Below are 25,025 nucleotides of genomic sequence, written 5' to 3'. Positions count from 1 at the left end.
GATTCAGGACACGATGATCAAGGTTGCTTGACTCATTCTAATTCCTAGGTTCATGTTCTAGTTAACAAGGCTAAAACAAGCATTAATGAACAATCAATCAATGAATATCACAACTTAGCAAATCTATAGTTGGGGCTAATCCCTCTAACCTATTTGAACCCTAAATCTAACAAGTGAACTACTCAGACATAGCTAAGCAATTCATGACACAAAATATAGATAAAAACTGCATAGAATAGAATAGATGAATCAATGGAGTTCCAATCACAAATCTCTCTATGATTTTCTCTCCTAAAACTCTCTGCTGAAATAAGAATACAATGGTGGCCAAAAACTCTCCTGCCTCCTAACACTTAGGCAAGTATATAACTATTAGGTTAAAAACTCGTTAGGGGTAATCTTGTAATTTGGTGAAGCCTTGGGTTTAAAGTCGGCTGGAACCAAGTCGCGCATCTCGCGTCTCGACATCGATCGATGGTACAGGATGTACATCGATCGATGGTACAGGATGCACATCGATCGATCATAATCTTTAATCGTCGAGGCTTCTCTTCTGTATCGATCGACGACACTGGATGTGCATCGAACGATTGCTTCTTCTTCGTATCGACCTCTAATGGTCAGCTCGGATGAAATCTCCTATAAGCTCCTAAATGCTCCATAATCATCACTTTACTCCAAGATACTCCTGAACCTGAAAATATACCTAATAGGATAGAATATATAATATATAGATAGTAAAACACTTATATACCATAGATGAAAATGGGTCAAATCCACGGTATATCACTGCTCGATATCCTTTAAGCTTGCGAGGTAACACGTTCTGGAACTCTTTTGACTTCCTCTAATAGTTTCGATCCCTTTTGGAGTTGGGAACTTCAGGCATTGGTGGTAGGTTGAGGGGACTGACTTCATGATGTATAGCCAGGGCCTTACGAGAATTGCGTTGAACGGGGCTGGACGATCTATCACGATGAATTCGACGATTTTTCTGACTTCTCCGGCAGTTACTGCGTGTTCGATTGACCCGAGGGAGTAAGTAGTTTCTCTTGCGAATCCGATTAGTGGGGTCCGTTCTTGTTTAAGGAGGGCCTTGGTGAATCCCATTCTTATGAACGCATCATAGAAGAGGACGTCGGCCAAGCTCCATGTATCGATCATGACCCGAGATAGTTCGCAGCCGCTGACGTCGAGTCGTATTACGAGAGCGTCGTCGTGTGGTTTGTCGAGGTCTATGGTTTCATTCTCGTTGAAAGTTATTTTGTGGTCGGGAGTCGATAGGGGTTCTTTGATTCCCACGTTGTTCTCGACTCTTCGTTGGTATGCTTTGATCGAGTTAACTGAGTTGCAGAACTTGGAGCCCCCGTAGATAAAGTCGATCCGTTTTTGGTTCTTGTCGTGAATAGAGAAATTCCATTTTTTGGCGGGTACTGGTTGGTGGTGTCTCTGTCCCCCAGACTGATCGTGATTGAAAGTTTGCATGCTGTCTTTTTTCCGAATTTGCGGGGCAATCGGTCTTTCTAGTAGTTCCCGGATTATTGCCATCTTATGCTTTCGCTTGAAGTTGGGGATTTTCCTAAGGGGAGACTTTGCATTTGGGTTGTATCGAGTAATGGTAGGAGGAGGAGTAGCCTCGTTGGAGCTCTCTAACATGCGGATTGCTACCGTGATATCGATGCAGACTTTTCCTTTGGTCTGTCCTTCGAATTTGTTAGGGGGATCAATTTTCGGTCCCCATGAAATCATGTGGACTCTTTTCTTTGGTGCTGGGGGAGGAGAGCTAGGCGACTCTAGTTTGGTTTCCCTGCTCCTTTTGTTCTAAGAACCTTTAGTTTTACGATTGGCTTTTGCAGTTGTTGGCGCTTCCTCTTCTTCTCCGGTATCTTCGCTGGTCTCTTTATTTTCGTTTTGACTGCGAAGTGCTGCTCGACATTCCTCGGTTGAATGACCTTTACGGTCATGGAAGGCACAAAATTTGTTGAGATCGTACGTTGAGGATTTGTTTTGCGACGACTTGTTTATCGCATAGGAGTATTGCCCTTTAGTTGCTGGTTCTTTAGGGGTGTTAGCCTTTTTGGCGGCGTTATTTTTGTTCGCGATGTACTGTTATTTTAAGTCTGCGACCTCCTCTTCGTGGGTTGCAAAGTAGGAAGCTCGGTGTAGGGCGTAACCCAACGAGATAGGTGCTCGCACTGCCATTTCTTCCCTGAATTTGGATGAGAACCAGCCGCCGTTCGTTAACGCCACCAGGGCCACGACTTCGTTTGGGTGCGAGATTTTGGCTTTGATTTCTCTGAACTGGTTTATGTATGCTCTTAACAGTGCGAAAGGCGCTTGCTTGAGATTCCAGAGGTCTGCCTCGGTAACCCTCGTTTCTATGAAAACCGAGTATTGTTTGAGGAACGTAGATACCAGCTGGGTGAAGTTGTCGATTGAGTTTGCTTCGAGGCCCGCGAACCATTCAAGAGCGGCTCCGGTGAGATTTTCGGCAAATAAGCGGCAGTAGCCAGCCTCTTTTTCGTCGTCGTTGACGTGCGCTCTTGATATCGCTAGTCGGAAGGCTCATACGTGAGATTTTGGGTCTGTGTTCTCAGCGTACTCGGGGAATTTCAGTTTCCCTACGTGGTGTATCCTTACGTAGGCGATTCGGTTTGTAAATGGAGTCCTCCTTGTCTCCTCGATGACCATATCTATGTCTGGAGCGGAGCTCGTCACCATATGCACGATGGCGTGTATTCTTTTGAGCTCGGCATCGTTTCTTTCGATATAATTCTGGAACGATCCGGTTTCGCCCGGGATCCCCAGGTCCTCTCTTTGAGGATCCGCGTCGATGGGTCCGCGGAGGTCGTAACCTCGAGCTTACCCTATTGGGTCATTGAACCCCGTTTGCTAAACGGTTCTAGCAGCAGATGGAGTTCGATTCTCAGAGGTTAGGTTTCCCAGCGATGGAATTCGAGTTCTAGGCTCCCCAGGCCTTTCCGTATATCTGTTTTTCGATTGGATCGTTATCTATTTCGTCCAGGCTGCTGTAACTTAAACTGGAATCTATTTCGTCCAGCCCGCTGTAGCTTAAACCGGTATCTATTTCGTCCAGCCAGCTGTAACTTAAGCTTCGCTGGGGCATGCCCTGGTGCGGAGGTTGTTGTGAGTTCTCTCCCATGTAGCGCCTGGATCGAGTGCTCGGGATCTCAGGAGTACTGAAGGCTCTGGCATTTTGAGGATTTAGCATTTCACTTAATGGATCAGGTGGTAGTTGGTTTCTTTCTCGGGCATTTTCTCGGGCGTTAACTCGTTGCTCCGCGAGTTCCCGCTCGGCTTGATCTAGTCGGTTAGCGATGGTCCGATAAACGACCTTTTGGCTGCGAGTTTCGTCGATTAATGGCGAGACCATCCCCCAAAGCTCGGTCACTTCTTCCCGGGTCTGTGCCAGAGGGGTTGGAGATATCGGCCTAGCTGATTGAGGTCAGGTTAGGTCGTCGGCGGCCTGTCTTTCTCCGAGGCGATTTCATACGCAAGCTCCGGTTCGATCGGGGATCGAGGTCCGATCCAGAACCGAAGTGCGATCTGGTGGTGAGGATCGATCATGGCTTGACAACCGCTCCTGGTTCGAGGTTCCGATTGGAGGGATTCATTGCGTCTGGGCTGTTCCAGTCGTTCAATCGGTACCCATTGGTCCAATGGATAGGGTTTCAGTTCTCGAATTAGATCCGGTAGGATCGACGTTGCCGACTTCTGATGGCGTGGCTCCGAAGGTTTGATTGGGATCCATAGTTGCGCTTAGAAAACTTAGATCGGTTTCTTGGCAAAGATGTTGTTCGTTTATCTTCCCCACAGTCGGCGCTGAAATGTAGATCCTAAAATCTACACTATGTATTTGATAGTGATCGGAAGTTTAATCTAGGGAAGATAAAATGAGGTAGGCAACGATATCTTTAGAACACAACGATGTAACCAATTTCAAGTAGCCAAAAATAGACTTTATTGATGAATAAGGGTGAATATAATGAATTAATTGAGATCGAATGTTACAAGTGAGATCGATAAGATAAAAGGTTAAAGCTAGATGAAAACAAGGTCGAAGTGTGGGTGTATCTCTCTCTAGGATTTTCAATGTGTGCCTTTTCATGTACCTCGATCTCCTTTAATAGTGGATTTAGTCCGGGATCTTCGCAACTGCTCCCCAATCTTTGGCTCCTCGAATCGATCTCTTTCTACTCGTCGTAGCCGGGCCTCTTTGTTGGTCGTGTGGCCCAAATCATTTAGGCCCAATTGCATAATTGACTGAAATTGGGTCCAACAAATATCATAAACCAAGGTGTCTCTCGAGCACTTTTCAATGCTATAAGATGATTCCATTAAGGCTTTCTTTTAGCTTTGTCAGTATTTCCATGCACATATGAACATGAAAGTATTTTCTTTCAAATCTTATTAGAGTATCAATACGGTTTGCACTGGAAAAGAACATCAAGCGATAAATATGTAACACCCGTATTTTCCGAAATAACTTAAATAAATAAAAAGTCTGAAATCTTCATTTATTACTTCTCAAAAGTCAATTCCAAAGTCGTAAATCCAATAAATAGCCATAAATCCAAATAATTACCATAAATCCAAATAACATAATAAATCCCGAAAATATCGGTAAAAGCATAAAATCCGCAAGTCTGAAAAAGACATAAATAAAACTCCCAAAGCACCAGCCCGATAGCAATCACTCCTGCTCGTCAGCCTCATCTGAAAGGGAAGGAAAGGAGGGGTGAGTAACAGGGGAGTTACTACGTGAGGTATGGGATGCTAAACACGCAAACCACTGACTTGAGTAATAGAACTCCCACTATGGAAGTTTAGCTCTAACATGAACAAACAAGACGCCTAAAGCATCACACAAACACAACACAAACAATGCGATGATAGCATATAGCTAGTCCATACACCCCGCATCTCCTCATACGGATATATATATACATACGCTGCGTCGCTAGTACAGTCTGTCTCTGTACCCCAGCCCTCCAAAGCTGCGTCGAATGCAAACGTCTCTGCACCCACGCCCCCACACAATCTGCGTCGCTAGCCCAGACGTCTCTGAGCCCCCGCCCACCAAAGCTGCGTCGCTAGTCCAGACATCTCTGGACCCCCGCCCACTCACATAGTCCCTACTCATAACTATGTATACATACATATATATTTCGCATCTCTTAACATCACGCAATCAAATCAACGGTTGAATCCTCTAGACCCCTAGATCTAGTTTACAATGAATGAACTAACTAACAATCAAGACTCAAACCGACGGATCATGATTCGAAATCTAAACTACAATAGAGAGAATTCTACACTGGTACGGGATTTACGGAATAGACCCTCACCTTAGTCACTGGCTGGAATGATCAACGGAAGATGGTCAACTGACGTCAACTGCAACACGAGTATCAACGGCTTAGGCTCAGAATCTCAGGAAATAAAGTTTCTAAAAATGGAAACTCTCCTAAACTGGAACCTTTCTAAAAATAGTAACTTCCTCTAAATAGAAACTTTCCTAAAGTAGAAACTTTCCAAAAATAACAACCTTTCTAAAATAGATTTCTGTAACTAGAAGTAAGGAGGCGACAAACTTACTAGAAAAATTCGCCGGAAGCTCGTCCAGAAATCTCGCCGGAAGCTCACCCGGAAATCCCACCGGAAAATTCACTAGTGACTGGTCGTCGAATAATTCAACAACAACTCGTCACACGCAAAGAAATACTTTGACTTGATGAGAATAAAGAGAAAGAGTGGAGTTTCTTATATAAGAGAAGGGAAGAGATGTAGGTTTTCTAAACTTCCAATGTGGGACAAAATAAAAAGAGAGAATTGGGCTTTTGTTTTAATAAAACCAAAAAGGCTCTACCAAAACAAGATCAAGGTCGTTACAATTCTTCCCCACTTACGAGGAAGTCGTCCTCGAATTCAAATCCTGAGTCGGCTGTCCAATACCGTCCAAAAAAAAAAATCTTCGGATAGTCAATCCTCATCTGAATTTGATCTCACTTGGATCACGTCATGGAAGTTTGATACACTGCTGATAAATTAACTGCAATCAACTGCTCCAATTCGCTCCACCGGAGGATACAGTCCAATGTACCTGGGTTTTAGTTGCTTCAGCTTATGAGTCTTAAGTCCTCCCTGAAATGTCATTATTTTCAGGTACACTAGATCACTCATATGTAACTCCAAATCCTTATGGCGCTTCGCTGCATAAATCCTTTGCCGTCATGGGCTTCTCAAAGCCAATCCTTGAGCATGTCCATTTGCTATACCATCTCTTGAACCATTAATAGTTCAACTCATGTCACTCCCTTACTTTGGTCCAACAAAGTGGTATACGACAAGGCCTACCATAAATAGCCTCATACGGTGTCATCTCAATGCTCGAACGATAGTTGTCGATGTAGGCAAACTCTGCTAGATGTAATGCTTTCCGATCTTCTATCCCACTGTAAGACGCAATCCCTGAGCATGTCCTCTAAGTCTGAATAGTCCTCTTTGACTAACCATCTGTATGATGATAATAAGTTGTATTCATGTGGAACTTTGTCCCAAGTTCCTTATGAATGACTCCAAAAATGTAGACGTGAACTTCGAATCTCAATCCGATACAATGTTGACATCCATGAAACCTCCCAAACTCAATAATGTAGGTCTGCTCCAACTGATTAGCTCCGACTGTCTTCTTAATTACTTAGGAAATGGGCTGACTTGGTAAGTCTATCCATGACTACCCAAGTGGCATCCTTTCCACATATGGTGATTTAAAATCCAATAACAATGTCCATAATCACCATGCCTCATTTCTACTCCGGCAAAAGCAAGCTCAAAAATAACATGATAGATAACTGATCCTCTGTCATAGCCATCTGACATGTCTGACACTGTGACGCAATGAAGCTACAACTCTCTTCATACTAGACCAATTATAGTTAACACTTCATATCTTTGTACCCCTTGGTGTTCCCGATGGGTAGAGAAACACGAGTGATGTATTTGCTGTAAGATCCCTTTTCTTAACAGCGTATCGTCCAACACACAACTCGGTTTCGGTACAGGTACATCCCGCTCAACACTTATGATAACAATACTCCCAATCTCGATCGTCTTACAAATCAATAACGCTAACATGCGCTTGGGGTATCCTCCATTGCAAAACTGCCTGCTCCAAAGTCCCAAGGCCATCTGTCTCTCCATCGACAGTAATGGCACACAATCTGAGACTAGCAAATATCCCAGTAAACTCATGAACCTCTTCAATTCCTGATACGTCGCTCATGTGCCTACCCAGGGCATTTGTCACCTGGTTGTCTTTACCAGATGGTATGCAATATCCAAACTATAGCCTGCTACCAACTCAATCCAACTGCACTGTCCAAGTACAAGTTTTAATTAATGAAGATAGATTTCAGCCTCCAATGATCCCAGAGAATCTGAACTTCCTTCCTGTACAATTACAATCTCCAAAACTACAACGCAAATACCACTGCAGCCACTACGAATCATGAATAGAGTAGTGGGTCTCGTGAGGTCTCAACTGATGCAATGTATATAGAAAGACATGATCCTCATGCATCAATACAGAATCCGAAAACGCTCATCATGCTCCCTCTACTCCAAGAATAACTTAATGGGATCGTCGATGAGTACAATCGCGCACTTGTCCAAGTGTTTGCAAAATACATCATTCATAAGCTTCTCAAATGCTATCGGTGCATTCGTCGATCCAAAATGATATCACCAAAAACTCATAATATCCATAACATATACGGAAACCCACATTCCGTACATACTCCTCAACTATAGCAATCTGATGATGTCCTGATGCCAAGACAACCTTCGAGAACTGTGAACCTCCATGCAGCCAATTCAACAACTCATCAATATGATGGTTACCATGCTCAAGTCTATGTAGTCGATACAAAGCCTGAAAACTCCCATCATTTTTTTTTGTTTACAAACAACACTGGTGCTCCCCACAGCGAATTACTTGGCCTAAATAAATCTCTTGTCTAATGAATCTTCCATATGTTCTTTCAGCTCAGCCATCTCTTCTGGCGCTAATCGGTATATAACTCGTGAAACCGGTGTTGTCCCTGACTCCAACTCGATCATAAGAACATCTCCCCTGGCTGGTGACAGCCCTTCCAAGGCCTCAAATACATCTCCATACTCTGAGATAACTAGAAGATCCTGCAACTCAAGTTGACCATCGAAATGATCACCAAAATCCATTTACTCCCCATATCCAATAACTCCTCTGCATGTAGCATGTATGCAAATAAAATCTGCTCTGCTCTAAAAAAGTGAATTCTTGCCCTTAGGCAATCCACCAGTATTCGATGTCGTGATAACAAGTCCATCCCAAGAATGATATCGCAAAACAAAACTCCATCTCTAACGAGTCTCTGAACCAATCGGCCCTCCAAGCATAACTGGTACACCGCAATCAATATAAATAGCTCCCAGCATTTCTATGTCAGCTGTCCAAACTGACACATCTCTGAAATGATCAACACTGCCAAAAACTGGAAAACATACCAAGCGTAACTCCAATATCACACAACGCAAGTTGTCGCACCCCAATCCAAAAGCGATCCCCCACGAGTTTACAAAATAATCATGCCTCCATGGCAGTAACTCTACTCATACACACGAATAACACATTCCAACTCATGGCTCACATCTCATACCACATAATCTCCAATAACGAAAACTCGAGGAGATATGGCTTGAAGTTTGGGTGGTGGCAACAACGTCACACATCCACATGCAGACAATCTCTGAAAACGGCTGACGAAATTGATACACACCTGAGCAATCTATCAAACTGTGACATCATCCATCTCTCGAACATCTGGCTGAAACCTTGTTAGCTAGAGGGCGGATGACGATGATAAACTCATCGTCAATAAAAAGACAATTGGGTTAGAAGTTATTGAACGGGAAGGTGCTGTATTTTTCTTTCTTTAAAACTCCCAAATCCCAAAATTCAAAAATCTTTTAAAATCGATTAAACCGAGTCGAAACCACGTCCCAACAAATTGCCATCCCGGGTCAGAGCCGGGACGGAACCCCGCTCTGATACCACTTATAACGCCCCGACCGCCCACGGCTAATGGACCACCCACGCCCGCTCTCTCGGCCCGTGGGCCCCATCGCATCCGACGGTCGGTCCGTTAATTTCTGAAGGCACGAAATCATTGTTTACTGACCCTGCAATCACCACTCGACCTTTTCCCATGCTTTGGCCTCACTCGCACGCTATCGTGAATCACTTCCCGATAGGTCACCCATCCTTCCACTACTCCAGCTCAAGCACGCTTAACTCTGGAGTTCTTTCAGGATGTGCTCCGGAAAAGGTAAATCAACTTTGGTGACATAGGTAGCCAAATCAATTCTCTTAAGCCTTTTCACATATCACAACTCGGGATTTTACAATTCACCCCCTCTCAAAGAGCGCAACGAGGACGTTGCGCTCCACGACAGGTCTCAAGACGCCTCTCAGGTCAGAACTGAGATGGCTAACCAGCTCTGATACCAAATTGTAACACCCGTATTTTCCGAAATAACTTAAATAAATAAAAAGTCTTAAATCTCCATTTATTACTTCTCAAAAGACAATTCCAAAGTCGTAAATCCAATAAATAGCCATAAATCCAAATAACATAATAAATCCCGAAAATATCGATAAAAGCATAAAATCCGCAAGTCTGAAAAAGACATAGATAAAACTCCCAAAGCACCAGCCCTATAGCAATCACTCCTGCTCGTCAGTCTCATCTGAAAGGGAAGGAAAGGAGGGGTGAGTAACAGGAGAGTTACTCCGTGAGGTATGGGATGCTAAACACGCAAACCACTGACTTGAGTAATAGAACTCCCACTATGGAAGTTTAGCTCTAACATGAACAAACAAGACGCCTAAAGTATCACACAAACACAACACAAACAATGCGATGATAGCATATAGCTAGTCCATACACCCCGCATCTCCTCATACGGATATATATATACTTACGTTGCGTCGCTCGTACAGTCTGTCTCTGTACCCCCGTCATCCAAAGCTGCGTCGAATGCAAACGTCTCTGCACCCACGCCCCACACAATCTGCGTCGCTAGCCCAGACGTCTCTGAGCCCCCGCCCACCAAAGCTGCGTCGCTAGTCCAGACATCTCTGGACCCCCGCCCACTCACATAGTCCCTACTCATAACTATGTATACATACATATATATATCGCATCTCTTAACATCACGCAATCAAATCAATGGTTGAATCCTCTAGACCCCTAGTTCCAGTTTACAATGAATGAACTAACTAACAATCAAGACTCAAACAGACGGATCATGATTTGAAATCTAAACTACAATAGAGAGAATTCTACACTGGTACGGGATTTAAGGAATAGACCCTCACCTTAGTCACTGGCTGGAATGATCAACAGAAGATGGTCAACTGACGTCAACTGCAACACGAGTATCAACGGCTTAGGCTCAGAATCTCAGGAAATAAAATTTCTAAAAATTGAAACTTTCCTAAACTGGAACCTTTCTAAAAATAGTAACTTCCTCCAAATAGAAACTTTCCTAAAGTAGAAACTTTCCTAAAGTAGAAACTTTCCTAAAATAACAATATTTCTAAAATAGAGTTCTGTAACTATAAGGAGGCGACAAACTTACTAGAAAAATTCGCCGGAAGCTCGTCCAGAAATCTCACCGGAAGCTCACCCGGAAATCCCACCGGAAAATTCACTAGTGACTGGTCGTCGAATAATTTAACAACAACTCGTCACACGCAAAGAAATACATTGACTTGATGAGAATAAAAAGAAAGGGTGGAGTTTCTTATATAAGAGAAGGGAAGAGAGGTAGGGTTTCTAAACTTTCAATGTGGGACAAAATAAAAAGAGAGAATTGGACTTTAGTTTTAATAAAACCAAAAAGGCTCTACCAAAACAAGATCAAGGTCGTTACAAAATATTTTCTCCATAGTAGAGCCAGTCCTCCTGCAGCATGGGCGACTAGAGGTACGAGATGATGATGAACATCATATTCCAAGGATTTCAGTTTCTACAAGACGGCAGCAATGGAGGTTTTCGTTTCCATTGAGAAAAGTATATCTAGGGAGCTTTGTTAATTCATCTCTCGTAAAAGATGAAAAGGTCAGAGGATTCCCAAGTCAAGACAGTTACAGCTCGTTATCACTAAGGATCTGCATCATAAGGGGTTCGAGAAACTGCCTTCTTCAGCCTACTCCCTAAAAATAAATCATTAATTGGTTGGTTTTCAGATGTTTGATTCATATTCGCATGTAATACCGAGTCCTGTGGGGTTTTGTTTCTTGGCGGGATCTTTTGTTTTCACGGTTAGATGATCATGCATATGTGATAATGAAATTATAGATGATTATGAGACAATAGTTCCCATTTTTGTAGGATTATCATACATTTATCAAAATGATAGGTCATTTCTCTAAAAGTAAGGATAGATCTGATTCTAGATCAAATTAGCACTGAATCATGTCTTGTCCTAAATAAGCTCATAGTGGTCTCACATTTGTTTTCCAATTTTCAGTGAAAAAAGATAAGAGGGACCAAATCTTTTGAGCGAATAGAATTGATACCCTTCTTATAATGTGAGGGAGTGCTTTTGTAATAAGTTGGAGAATTATGTAGATTGAACTTTAACTCTAGCGGTTCTTGGTGGCTAGTTAGGCTTAAGAGCTATATTTTTGCTTTTTCTGCTGATGTTGGTCCTTTTACTATAGTTGAAAAATCCTAAAATTTTGATTTTTGAAACAGTGAAATAAAGTTCGCATAATAGCATTAAATATTTATGGTCATTTTTTGTAGAGTATTATAATTCATGAGGATCCAATGAAATTAAATTAACAAGAAAAAAAAAGTAAAACAAAAGACAAAAACTCGACATATCAGAGCTGAGTTTGCTTGGGATCTTCTGCGGACCGAGACAGCAAAAAGGATCCTTTAACCTATGTCGGAAATGAAATCTGTTGTTTTAAGTTTAAAACAAATTTAAGAAGACGGATTTTGTCTATTTTAGAAAGAAAAAAACTGGATGGTTGAACAAAAATGTGTTCAAAACTGACAAGCTTGGTCAATGTGGGTGGGAGAGAATCTTTTTCAAATACATTAATTTGATGAAAGTATATTCTACAGTTGGGCCTAAGTAGTAAAATGGGCCTTGTTAAGTTGGTCACATTTCAAGTACTAGCAAAAACCACGAAGAGAGAAGGCAAACAGAGACGATGAGCAACGGGAGGAGGAGCATCGGAGACGATGACAAGGGATTGCTGTGGAGACTTCCTAAGGTTAGGATCAAAGACGTCGGCAAAGTTGGTCCCGCCTTTGGACTCGGATTCGGTTGCGGATTCGGTTTCGGCGCCGGTCTTATCGGAGGTAATTTGATCGCAGAGACCCGCGAATCGCTGTAATCTGACTTAGATAATCTGTATCGTCTTTCTGAGAGAGATTTAATGAAACAGGTGTAGGATTCGGACCAGGAGTTCCTGGACTACAGTTTGGTCTCGGGTTTGGAGCTGGTTGTGGAATCGGTGTAGGGTTTGGCTATGGCGTCGGAAGAGGCGCGGCTTATGATCACTCTCGCTCTTATTACAACGTCGGAAAGCCATCTCTGTAAGTCGATTACGCCCCTGTAGTTACGATTCTAGTGTACTAGCTATAATGTATCGGTAGCAATAGCAGTAGAACTGAAGATGGTTTTCGTTTTGGTTACTGACAGAGATGAAGTTGATTCTCTTATCGATGAACTAGTTGTTCACACCAAGAAACTTGTCAAAGCTACTACAAAAGAAATCGACAAGTGGAGAAGAACTTAGCCAAACTTATCAGTGTTGCAGCAGCTCCTTTCAAGTAAATGCCAGTGTTGTACAATCTACATATGGTGTAAAGATGGATTCGCTTAGTTTACCTTGGCAGACGTATTCAATCTAGTGATGTTTAGTTATTTATAGTTTGAGTTCCAAGTCTTGGTGCTATGTTGAATTGTTTAATGGCTCAGCTTAACTCCCGATGCCCAATTGCATAAACCAATTTGTAGGGCAGCCATTGCTATTGTTTCCATGTCGAAATCTAACCTTTGTTTTGGTCTTTTGTATTTTTTCCGTTCTGAATGCGATTTCGCGTTTTTACCCGTCTACATTGCAGTGACTAGCGTGCCACAAAGGTTCTGCGTCCTGAGGAATTTACTGAAAGCACTGAAAGATTTGTGGATGACATTCACAGTTTGAGATTCTTTGTATACATTCTGAAGTAAAGCTTAACCACACAAAGGAGAAACAGAGGATATGGATAGATAAATTAGATTATCCAACAGAAACCACAGCCAATCAGAGTACAGAATCATATTTCACATTTTCAATTTGAACCAATCAAAAGCCTTAAGGAATCCTACCCTCCACCTTATAGTACCCACTTTCATCTCTTCCATCTTTTCAACTTAGCATTTCTTAGTCTTGAAACAGAGTAAAAGCTTTAACCTTTTGGCTAAAAAAAAAAAGATGGCGTCTTTGGGTGTGTCGGAAATGCTTGCTACGCCCCTTAACTTCAGGGCCGTGTCGAGATCATCTGCCCCATTGGCATCGAACCCAGCCACGTTCAAGACAGTTGCTTTGTTCTCCAAGAAGAAGCCAGCTCCTCCTCCTAAGGCCAAGACCGTCTCTGCTGCCAACGACGAGCTCGCCAAGTGGTATGGTACGTTCCTACTGCCTTCTGCTTCCCTTTCAATATTACTGTGTATCTCTATTTTCTATCGTTATTTCACTCTGATTATGACTCTTGTTTTTCAGGTCCTGACAGGAGAATCTTCTTGCCTGATGGTCTTTTGGACAGATCAGAGATCCCAGAGTACTTAAATGGTGAAGTTGCGGGAGAGTAAGACACTTCTTCTTCTTGTCTCCTTTTGTATGCTTACTTTGGCTTCGTCACTAAGGCTTCCACTGGTCTGTAATCTGAATTGCAGCTATGGATATGACCCTTTTGGACTCGGAAAGAAGCCTGAGAACTTTGCTAAGTAAGCCGATTCTCTGCTCTAACTCTCTTTCATTATTTGAACAATGTCACTAAAACTAATGAATGTGGTCGCCAGATACCAAGCCTTTGAACTGATCCACGCCAGATGGGCTATGTTGGGAGCTGCTGGTTTCATCATCCCTGAAGCCTTTAACAAATACGGCGCTAACTGTGGCCCTGAAGCCGTCTGGTTCAAGGTTTTTGTTTTGGCGACTTACTTTATATTCTAATCTGTCATGTGATGGATCTTATTGGAATATATATTATTAATGCAGACTGGTGCACTGCTTCTTGATGGAAACACATTAAACTACTTTGGCAAGAACATCCCAATCAACCTTGTTCTGGCTGTAGTTGCTGAGGTTGTTCTCCTCGGTGGAGCTGAGTACTACAGAATCACCAACGGATTGGTACATTGCGCTCTATGTTTTAGCATTACATATTTAAGTTGTGCATTTAGAAAAAAAAAAAAGACTTAAGCTTGGAATTCATAAACAATGGGCAGGATTTTGAGGACAAGCTACACCCAGGAGGTCCATTTGATCCCTTGGGACTTGCTAAGGACCCCGAACAAGGTGCTCTTCTCAAGGTTAAAGAGATCAAGAACGGGAGATTAGCCATGTTTGCGATGCTCGGTTTCTTCATCCAAGCTTATGTTACAGGAGAAGGTCCTGTTGAGAACCTTTCAAAGCATCTCAGTGATCCTTTTGGCAACAATTTGCTTACAGTCATCGCTGGAACTGCTGAGAGGGCTCCAACCCTCTAAGCTATTTCTAGTTTTAATGATCTTTTCAAAAATGCTTTGTACACTTTGTTTGATGAGAATTTCTATTGACAGTGTGAAAAAAAGAAATACAATTATGTTCTTGTTCATTCCAACAGTGGATATATATTTATTTGGGTTTTATGAAGCAATTTGCTTCCAACCATAAAAATGAGATACTTAAAGCATATGTAATCAAGTACGAAACACTTACATAAAGATCTATTTAGAATAACCCCAGAAGTCATCTCACCGTGCAAATGAAAGCTGGTTGGACGCAGGAACTGGCTGGACAACAGACGACGAATTGTTATATGATCTTCAAACTTGATCCCTCTAGAGGAATCTTCATTTCCCGTATGACAAAGTCACAAGCTTGTTGATGGTTATGGTTAGCCATCAAGCGTGTGAGCCAGGTGTAGAGGTTGGCACGTGCGAGACAGTGGCTAACCATAACCATCAACAAGGATTGGTTCAGTGAAGCGTTAAAATACCTTATTTATTCAGCTTTACACGTCCAGTATTAATACCCTAATACATGATACTGAAGGATTCCTAAACTATCAGCTTATGTCTCTTTTCCGTCAAATAATTCAGCCATTGCTTCAACACGACCCAAGAACACTTCCAAGACCTTATCTCTCTCTTTATAAGATCAGTCTCTATGTCTTTGTGTCTCTACAGACAACTCATAGCTATCTTATATTATTTTCCACGTTCCTAAAAGCCTAGCTCCAAGGCAACATAGATATGGACATCTTCCATAATAATAAGTGCAAATTTATTTTTCTTGGAATGCACTTATTCCTCTTTTCGTAAGTCATAAATTTGTTCCCCAACTTTATTCATCTTGTCTTTTCTCCAAGATACTCTCTTGCTCTCCAACTCCAGCTCAGCACCTTGCATCCATGTGGTCTTTACCACTCAACACGTCGTCTGTGTCAACAACTACGTCAGCAACTACTTCAGGGTAGACATCTTACATCTTCAATCTCTCCTTTTTAGCTTTGAGTGCCAATCAAGCACAACATTCTTCTAGTTCAACAACCACGCTCCTCACTTGGAAACTTCCACTCAAAATGTGCTTTTCTCCCCACGAGATGTGCACCACACATGCTTTTCTCCCTCATGAGATATGCATACTCTGGACCAGAACGTCGCCATTCTCCCCCTGTTAGATTGTATACTAAGCTAAAACATATGCTTAGATGTCAAGCCTTACAGACGCACTGATACACTAAATCTGAACCTTTCCTAATGTCAAGTTAACAATGGTAATTGTAGTATTTGAGATTCAATCCAGAGAACCAATCTACACTTTATTCTTATAAGTTTTCAACTTAGCTAAAACTAAAAGTGGGGTTTGAATTAAGTGGTGACATGCAAGTAAAGTAAAAGATTTCGAAGAATAGAATTCAATATTAAAGATAACCCGATCTAGGGTTTCTCAACGGGTGTCAATGCTTAACCAAACATTTATTCAAGCGCTTTGAAGGACAATCTAGAACACGGATCACTCTAACAGCCCACTGTCGTGGTGCTGTTCCCTTTGCGGTTCCACCTTGATGCCTAAACTGTTGTTTGGATCAAGGATCGACTACAAGTAATAGAGATCAAGTCCGATAGGTTCATCGAGCACCCGAGTATCTACTTTCGCTGACTAGGGATGCGTGGCTCATTCATTCAATATCAAGAAATCTAGTACACGTTTAATAATCAGATTAAACCTACGATATAGCAGTAAGTGATCAGGTTAGAGCTAGCGTTAAGAACCGAGATGAAAGAAGACACAATAAGGTCGCTTATTTATGTTTAGCCTTGCGATTAACACCCTCGAACCCTAGACAAGCTAGCCGACTACTCAGCCATTAAACAAGATGAAAAAAACATGATCACAGACTAATACTGCATAAAAATCCAAAGAGAAATCAATAGGGTTCAGGATGATCTTCTCTGTCAAGAAGAGGAGCCGTTTCCCTTACAATAGCAAAAATCCAAGAATAGGTCAAGGCCTCTTGCAAAACTAGCGTAAAAAGAAAATAAAGATAGAAATGGCTTTTATATGGAGGCGCCATCGACTTTAGAGGAGAGAATAGATGATTAGGGAAAATATTTGAAAGATATGGAAACTTCCATAAATGTCGGGAACAATCGTCTGGCTGCTCTTAATGGGATCAACCGTCAGACTGCTCCGCTCGATTGTTCCGCGTGGAAAGTCTCCAATTCTTGCTCCTTTCTTCACGCTTCTTCCTTTAGCTCTTAAGTCCACTCCAGACTTGAAATGACTCTAAAAAGACTGGACTAACTCGATAAAACATTGAAAACTAGTTAGAAAGCATATGCACAATGGTGCCAAAAACACCATATATCAATTCCCCCAGACTTAGATCCTTGTTTGTCCTCGAACAAGGGAAAGTATCTTGAACAGGGAAAAGGTTTGAAAATGTGGGAACTCTTCTATTTCTCAATAACTATACCTTAACCACGAATCTCGGAACCATACAAGCAGGAAACTAGGACCACACACTCTTACCGGAACCTCCAATGATCGCTGTTCAACAATCAACTCCATACTCTACATTCAAACCTGAAAAAGCACACTATCAAGACAGAACTCCCTATATTCATTTAAAAGTGGCGTGATCATTCAGGGTAGACGGGCTAGGTGTGAACAGGCTAAATTTATAGTGGAGTTAAAGAGTGTTTAGGGGCTACCAATTTTTTTGTAGTGGATGCAAGATATCGCGCAAAATAGCAAGAGGGGATGGATCCTGATGTCCACAACCCCTTACTCGTTTTGCTGACTCTAGAGCTATCGCTCCGACTGTTCCCCTACTACCTATCATTGGTACCAACTCTCTTTGTTCTTATCGTCTAGCGTTTCTCTTTTCTTGGTCCTTCTACCGTAGTTCTCGTAGTATCAAAAGGAGAGCCCTTATTCAGAATTTTGGTCTGAAAAGAGACGGCATGTCAAACAAGTAGAAGTAGTTACGATTGATCTCATCAGAAAGCAACTAACCAAGTATAGACTCCTTCCTCGTCTAGCTCCAGCCGAATTGGCTCAAGAGGGTCGACGTCGAACCAGTTGTTGACGTCTTCTCGTTTTAGTCCTCCTTCTCCATCAATGATCTCATATAAAATAATATACATACATTTTTTTTTTAACTGGTGAATGGTGAGATCAAAGATCATGGTGTGACAAAGAAGGAAGTGATGCATGGAATGATTGGTGCCCTCTGGTCGTTCTCCTTTGTTCTCTACTGACTGTTTTTCTGATTGTTCTGGAGCAGTTGTCCCGACTTCTAAACTGACTGTTCTCCTTGTTCTGTTTGAAGCTTTGCAGCGATAATAAGTAAGAGGCTGCGTCGATTCTTTCCTCTCCAACCTTTTTGCACATATCTGCACATATGAAACTGAAAAACAAAATGCATGAAGGTAGAATAAAGGCTGTTGGGGTCAAAATCGGCCACGACGGAATCAATGTCTGAAAGTCCGTAAAAATCGGCATGAACGTTTTTACAAAAAATAAATCTTAGAAAAAGATTTATTTTTACGAAGAATCTTGCGGAGAAAACACATTCACGAAAAATCGGAGAAAGACTCGAACAAGGTTGTTGTTGGGGTCGAAAACGGTTACGACGAAGTTAATGTCCAAATCCCCGAAGAAGAAAACGAAAAACCCTCTTCGACAAATACTTTTTCAACATAGATTCTTCTTTACGAAAATCTTTGCGGAGGAAACGCGAGTCATCGGACAAGAGCTCGAAAAGGATCGCTACGCAGCGACCGAACACGTGCTCCGCTCGGTCACTACGTAGCGACCGAGCTCGAGTCGAATCTCGGTCGCTACGTAGCGACCGAGTTCTTCCGAAACGTTGATACGACATTAGTCCATGCATTCTCGTCTACCCTTCGATGCTATCTCCCGAAGACCGTAGCGAACCCATTTCGCGTTCCCCGTCATTCTAAGTTATCGATTAAACTTTACCGTAAAAACCGTGGAAAGTTCGTTCTTTATCAAAAGAAGCCGTAATAAACGCTTCGAGTCAGAAGACGGCCCACAGGGACCTAAGACATGACTCGAGTCCCAACTTACGATTTCTTAACCAACATCCTGTAAGCCGCATGACGGTTTACGCTTGGTTCGCGAGGAAAGATAAATATCAAGTTTCCGCGGATAAATACGAAATTTTGAAAATAATTACGAAGATCGGAAAAAAAGGAATATCTCCATTTTTATGCTATGGAGGCTTAAGGGAAGGAGGAGAAAAGCATAAACCGACCTTGGAGCCAGTATACAAGGAGTCCTAGGCGAGAGGCATGGGGGAGGACTTTTTCAGAGCAAACTTAGCATTTAGAGCGATTTTAGGCAATTTTCCGTTTTTGTTATTCGAGCTGCGACTCAATTAGGTTTTTGCCGTCTTAGGGTTTTAGAACTAGGACTCTCGCCGACAGCTCTCGTAGCCCAGGCACTTACCTTGTTGTAAACGCTCAAACGCAGATTCGGAAAAAGAACTATCTTGCTCTCTTATTCGATTTATTATTTTATTACTGTTCTCGTTTCGTGCTCTGATTGCTTGGCGTGTGGTATTAGCATATATCCGGGACCTCTGGGAAATTAGGGTTCTCCTACTTTCCTAATTTAAACGGAAATCGACAGTGCAAATTTTGGTTCCCACAGTTTGGCGCTAGAAGGAGGGGGGGTACGGATCAATCTAACTCTCATCCACAAAACGCTTGATCAAAACAATATCTGGAAACACGAAAGAAAAAATTGCAGTTCGCAACAACGCTGGTAAGACAACCCCAGCCGCCACTGCGCATATGGCCAACGATTACGCAAATGCCATAGTGCCTAAAAAATCAAAAAAAAAAAACCTAGCCGCGACTTTTCGCCAACAGAAAGTGCTACGAGCCGACCTTGCGATTTCTCTGTCTAAACATAAAGAAGATGATAAATTTTATCAAATCCCGTAAGTTTGGCTCATTTCTGAGCTAAAGAAGTTTCAATGCGTAAGGGTTTTACCAAAACACGTTTTCCGAAAACTTTTCGGAAGGTAAAACTTGTTCTCCCAAAAACCACAGAAAAACCCTAGGTTAATCGCGGAAAAAGGAAGCACATCAAATCGATTACACAGCTCAGTCGCTACGTAGCGATCGAGCTATAGCCAAGCTCGGTCGATACGTAGCGACCAGCTCGGTCGATACGTAGCGACCGAGCACGCACACAGCTCGGTCGCTACCTAGCGACCAAGAACGCACACAGCTCGGTCGCTACGTTGCGACCGAGCACGCACACAGCTCGGTCGCTACGTAGCGACCGAGCACGCACACAGATCGGCCGCTACATAGCGACCGAGCACGCACACAGCTCGGTCGCTACGTAACGAACGCACACAGCTCGGTCGCTACGTAGCGACCGAGCACGCACACGGCTCGACCGAGCTCAAGCCAACTCTCCACTCGCTATGTAGTGACCTGCAACGACTCAGAAAGGTCATCGTTTGCGTTCTCGTTTGAATCCTCATCGAAACGCTTTTCGTTTCGTCTCAATCGGAGTTTCCGTTGAGATTTTACGACGAAAACAAGTAGGACTCTTCTTTGCTTGCTTCCACTCGCTACGTAGCTACCTGTCAGACCTTCACTCGCTACATAGAGACCTGTCAGGCCTCAGAAAGGTCCTCCTTTAGGTTCTCTTTTGAATCCTCATCGAAACGCTTTTCGTTTCGTTTCAATCGGAGTTTCCGTTGAGATTTTACGACGAAAACAAGTAGGACTCTTCTTGGCTTGCTTCCACTCGCTACGTAGCGACCTGTCAGACCTTCACTCGCTACATAGCGACCTGTCAGGCCTAAGAAAGGTCCTCCTTTAGGTTCTCTTTTGAATCCTCATTGAAACGCTTTTCGTTTCGTCTGAATCGGAGTTTCCGTTGAGATTTTACGACAAAAACAAGTAAGACTCGTCTAAACTCCTACGCTTGCTCCTACTCGCCTTACCTCCATCCTTTTGTTCTCCTTCAAATCTCGATCGAAACGTCTCTTGTTTGTCTTGATTGGAGTTACCATTGAAACTTTACGATAAAAAAAACCCGCAAAGACTTGTTTTCTCGCTTGGATTCAGATTAATCGTATAAAACGGCAACCTCAACTATACGATTACGTTGAACCTTTTTATAAAAATTGACGTCGTATCTAAGGAGAAGATAACAGCCAAGTTCGGAAGATAAATGTCAAGTTTAAAGGATAAAGACCAATATCGAAAATGGCGAACATACACGAGAAGAGGAAGGGAAAATAAGCAAGCAAAATTGAGAAGATACAAAACTGCGTCTTCGAGAGAACTAAGGTATTTCCGACTTGAAATTTTTGAAATCAGACTTAGAATTTTCGTAGGAAATTACTAAGGAATAAAAACGCCTTTGAGACTGCCATAGAACTTTAGGGAACGTAAAACCTAGGTGGATAGTCTAACGAACTAAGTCTTAGGCGATTTTTCTTGTCTCGATATATCGTTCCATAACTGTTCAGCCAGATCTTGCAAGCCGATCTAAACTCTCCGAAAATCGAGAAACGATCGCCATGCATATCAAGCTCGCTTCCTAAAGAGAGAAAAAACTAGAGACATGAACGTCATCTTAAAACCGATTCGTTTCTAGCAATTTTCTCGGAACCGACATATTCCAAGTCGTCAAAGTGGAAAGAAACCAAATCACAATCCAAGCGTCGTCTTTAAATCGTCCAGGATTATTGATCATTTCAAACCTTAGAAGAAAAAACGTACACAACCCTTCAAAGTATCGGTTCAACTGTTTTCTTTCGTAAAAAAAAAAGGGGAGTAGGTACGTATACTATACTCGTATACTCCCAAACTTCAAAAACTTTTGCAAATCGTCTCAAATAGGCAAACGACAATCTAAAATTCGTCTTAACGCTAGCAACATATCCAGACGATCATGAACATAATCTCAAAGACTATACATCATTTCTTGTCGCAATCATGCATACAGAAAACATATACCAATATCAAATTGAAACTCGACGATTAGCCAAAGTATTGAAGCCCTTTCCAGTTTTAGAAAGCCAGTTTCGTTTAAAAAATTCTACGAGAAATCTTCAATCACCAAAGCATTTCTTTCAGTTTCCGTTGTACCAAGTGAGTCACAGAAAAGCATCGAAAACATTTGTAACGAAGAAAACTCGAGAATAGATGTAGCATCGTGCACAAAGAGACGGTTTCCTCCCGATGGTGGCTAGATCCACCTCGGGTCGACCAATTCGTTCCAGAAACGAATGTGTCATGAGAATCCTTTTATAAAACCTATGAAAAACGTTCGGAGACTAGATCGTAATGAAATAAACTTCGGTAACACTCCATGAGTAACTCCAAGCAACTTTCACCTAGGATTGAAATCACAGCAGAAAGGGTTCTCGTGAAACCCACAGAAATAACGCTACTTTAACATATGTTTACATATGACCGATCTACAACCTTCGTAAAACCGGTCGCCGTTACTTACGCAAAAAATCTTTCGTACAATTAGACCAAGTCTTACGAAGAAACTTTCTAAAGTTAACATAACAGGCATTATGAAGAACCATGCGGCTCGCTGGCTTATGCTTTTCTTTTCCCTCGGTCACATCCGAGAAGGCAGTCCTCCCGCCACTGACTCCACACTGGTTATGTAGCAAACCTCTTGGGCTTCGTCTTCCTCAGGCAAAAAAGATTCGATTTTCATAAGACTATAGGTCACATTATAAGAAATATTCGTCGTATAACTGAAATCTAGAACGGAGAATCGTTTTCTACGACTATCGGCCATATAAGCATGGATAACTCCGGCAAACTTGGCCTATCAATCTCAACAAGCGCTCTTTGGCCCTCGGTCAATTACGCCTTCCACTAAAGGTCCAAACCAATATTTGCCATCCCCTTTAAGGACAATCGTAAATTAACATGACCTTAAATGTTAAAGTGCCATGGTCTAATCTTTGACCTACAACATCCTTGGCTATCTGAGTGAACACATCCCTCACGCCAAGCCAAACTATTTGAGATACCATAGCTCCATCACTTAACGGCTAAACGACAATTTACGATTTGTCTAAAAACGTCATGTGACTATTAAGAGAATAATTATCGTATAGCCTACAGTCGGAAGTCATGCGATAAATTCTTCGTAACGAAACTCAGTCCTAACAACCAAATGGTTAAAGGAAGATCCAAACTTTTCGAAAATTGATCGAGTTCAATACACTCCACAATTCACTTTAAGCCCGCAACGTTTTACCCATAATATGCGGCATGTAAGGAAAAATCCGTAACAAAGCTTCTAGAGCTATACAAAACATCATAAAAAATGCACGAAATAGATCTCGGAAAGCCAACACTTCACGAAGCACTACAAAGGAAAACGCTTCTTCCCATGAAAAAATTTATGCGACACCTCAATCCTAATTTCTCGATCGCAAATCAAATTATTAGCATCCAAACAGGAACAACAATTTTGGCTGCGAACATCCGTAGTCAAACAAGAACGTTTCTCAAACGCAGGGCTAAGACTAAATCCTTGCAACATCGCAAAACATCTTCAAGCCCGCGAACATTTCAAGCACGAAACGCGGCTTACGAAAGAATAACAAATCTTCAGCCTCGCGAGACGTCGCAGACGCCTGAAGATTTGTTCTTCGACGAAATTTCCTTCCTCGATAAAAACACTTTCTTGGAAGACTAGACAGTCGTACGCACTAACATCTTCTCAAAACATATCCTTCGCGAAGACTCCAAACGGTATTTTTTACCATTAAGTTTGTTGCTGATCACAACGAACTCTTAACGTCCTAAACAGACTTAGCCATCTCGTGGAGATGACTCTCGTACATCCGACACACGGATAATAGCGCTATATAAGAAACCCAAAATTTTTGGTCAGCACTTCCAGGAGGCTTAAAAATTGTCCTTGGAGAGATGCTCGGTTCCAACCATACAAGTCGTATAAGCCAATAACCTATCGCGGACTTTAAATCGGTATGGAATCATGATGAAACTGAAACGGGATACATAAGTCGAATTAGTCATCGCACCCTCTAAAACCAGGAGTAAACCTAGGTCTTGCCCTAAACCCAGCGCACTGGTCTCTAACATCTCTAGGCATAGTATCAAAAACCTTGATACGAGATCCCAAAATTTGTCTCTTTGCCAATATTCGAGCGTCTTCAGAAATCCCGCAGGATTTACACACTGCGGAAAACTCTCGAAACAGATCACAGATATAGCTGTTCACACAGAGTTAGATTACGACCCATATAAAATGCCATCGGCAGCAACACGCCTGATAACCGCTACATAAAAACTAGACCGTAAAGGTCTCGCTGGAAAACAAGTCATAAGAACCTTAACTCCAAGACGAACTACGAAAGGCTTGATCCCTTTAACAAGGGTACGTAGGCAGCCGTCATAAGGCGCAGCCCCAATCTTATCGCGTTCTACTCTTAGAAGAGCGAGAAGACTAGTTGCCACGAACCTTTTCGACCATTAATTCCGCCTAACTCACCTAACTTGCCAAGCCACTCGCTAAAACCTCACGCTAGAAGCTCATGGTTCTAACGAGCTAGGGGGCTAACTGTTGGGGTCAAAATCGGTCATGACGGAATCAATGTCTGAAAGTCCGTAAAAATCCGCATGAACGTTTTTACGAAATATAAATCTTACAAAAAGATTTATTTTTACGAAGAATCTTGCGGAGAAAACACATTCACGAAAAATCGGAGAAAGACTCGAACAAGGTTGCTGTTAGGGTCGAAAACGGTTACGACGAAGTTAATGTCCATTCCCCGAAGAAGAAAATGAAAAACCTTCTTCGACAAACACTTTTTCGAAATAGATTCTTCTTTACGAAAAGCTTTGCGGAGGAAACGTGAGTCATCGGACAAGAGCTCGAAAAGGATCGCTACACAGCGACCGAACACGTGCTCCGCTCGGTCGCTACGTAGCGACCGAGCTCGAGTCGAAACTCGGTCGCTACGTAGCGACCGAGCTCGAGTCGAAACTCGGTCGCTACGTAGCGACCGAGTTCTTCCGAAACGTTGATACGACATTAGTCCATGCATTCTCGTCTACCCTTCGATGCTATCTCCCGAAGACCGTAGCGAACCCATTTCGCGTTCCCCGCCATTCTAAGTTATCGATCA

The 25,025-nt window shown here is 42.3% G+C and overlaps 2 protein-coding genes across 2 annotated transcripts; both read left to right on the top strand.

Moving 5' to 3' along the window:
• Nucleotides 1–12,152: 12,152 nt before the first annotated feature.
• LOC106440451 (keratin-associated protein 6-2) lies at nt 12,153–13,197 on the top strand. Its single transcript, XM_013882117.3, has 3 exons — nt 12,153–12,443; nt 12,530–12,680; nt 12,787–13,197. The coding sequence occupies exons 1-3, from the start codon at nt 12,293–12,295 to the stop codon at nt 12,881–12,883; spliced, it is 399 nt and encodes a 132-aa protein (XP_013737571.1). The 5' UTR covers nt 12,153–12,292; the 3' UTR covers nt 12,884–13,197.
• Nucleotides 13,198–13,341: 144 nt separating this feature from the next.
• LOC106440450 (chlorophyll a-b binding protein CP26, chloroplastic-like) lies at nt 13,342–14,948 on the top strand. Its single transcript, XM_013882114.3, has 6 exons — nt 13,342–13,757; nt 13,853–13,937; nt 14,026–14,076; nt 14,152–14,272; nt 14,351–14,485; nt 14,581–14,948. The coding sequence occupies exons 1-6, from the start codon at nt 13,565–13,567 to the stop codon at nt 14,839–14,841; spliced, it is 846 nt and encodes a 281-aa protein (XP_013737568.1). The 5' UTR covers nt 13,342–13,564; the 3' UTR covers nt 14,842–14,948.
• The last annotated feature ends 10,077 nt before the right edge of the window (nt 14,949–25,025 follow it).

Source organism: Brassica napus, chromosome C2 (genome assembly GCF_020379485.1).
Source record: "Brassica napus cultivar Da-Ae chromosome C2, Da-Ae, whole genome shotgun sequence".
Classification (NCBI taxonomy): Eukaryota; Viridiplantae; Streptophyta; class Magnoliopsida; order Brassicales; family Brassicaceae; genus Brassica; species Brassica napus.
The sequence above is the reverse complement of the archived record's forward strand: the minus strand, read 5'-3'. Positions and strand labels throughout refer to the sequence as shown.

Coding starts and splice junctions, on each gene's coding strand:
- LOC106440450 (XM_013882114.3), top strand. CDS start 13,565: ATGGCGTCTTTGGGTGTGTCGGAAATGCTTGCTACGCCCCTTAACTTC. Junction 14,273..14,350: donor CTGAAGCCGTCTGGTTCAAG/GTTTTTGTTTTG, acceptor TTATTAATGCAG/ACTGGTGCACTGCTTCTTGA. Junction 14,486..14,580: donor ACAGAATCACCAACGGATTG/GTACATTGCGCT, acceptor AACAATGGGCAG/GATTTTGAGGACAAGCTACA.
- LOC106440451 (XM_013882117.3), top strand. CDS start 12,293: ATGAGCAACGGGAGGAGGAGCATCGGAGACGATGACAAGGGATTGCTG. Junction 12,444..12,529: donor CGGCGCCGGTCTTATCGGAG/GTAATTTGATCG, acceptor TTAATGAAACAG/GTGTAGGATTCGGACCAGGA. Junction 12,681..12,786: donor AACGTCGGAAAGCCATCTCT/GTAAGTCGATTA, acceptor GGTTACTGACAG/AGATGAAGTTGATTCTCTTA.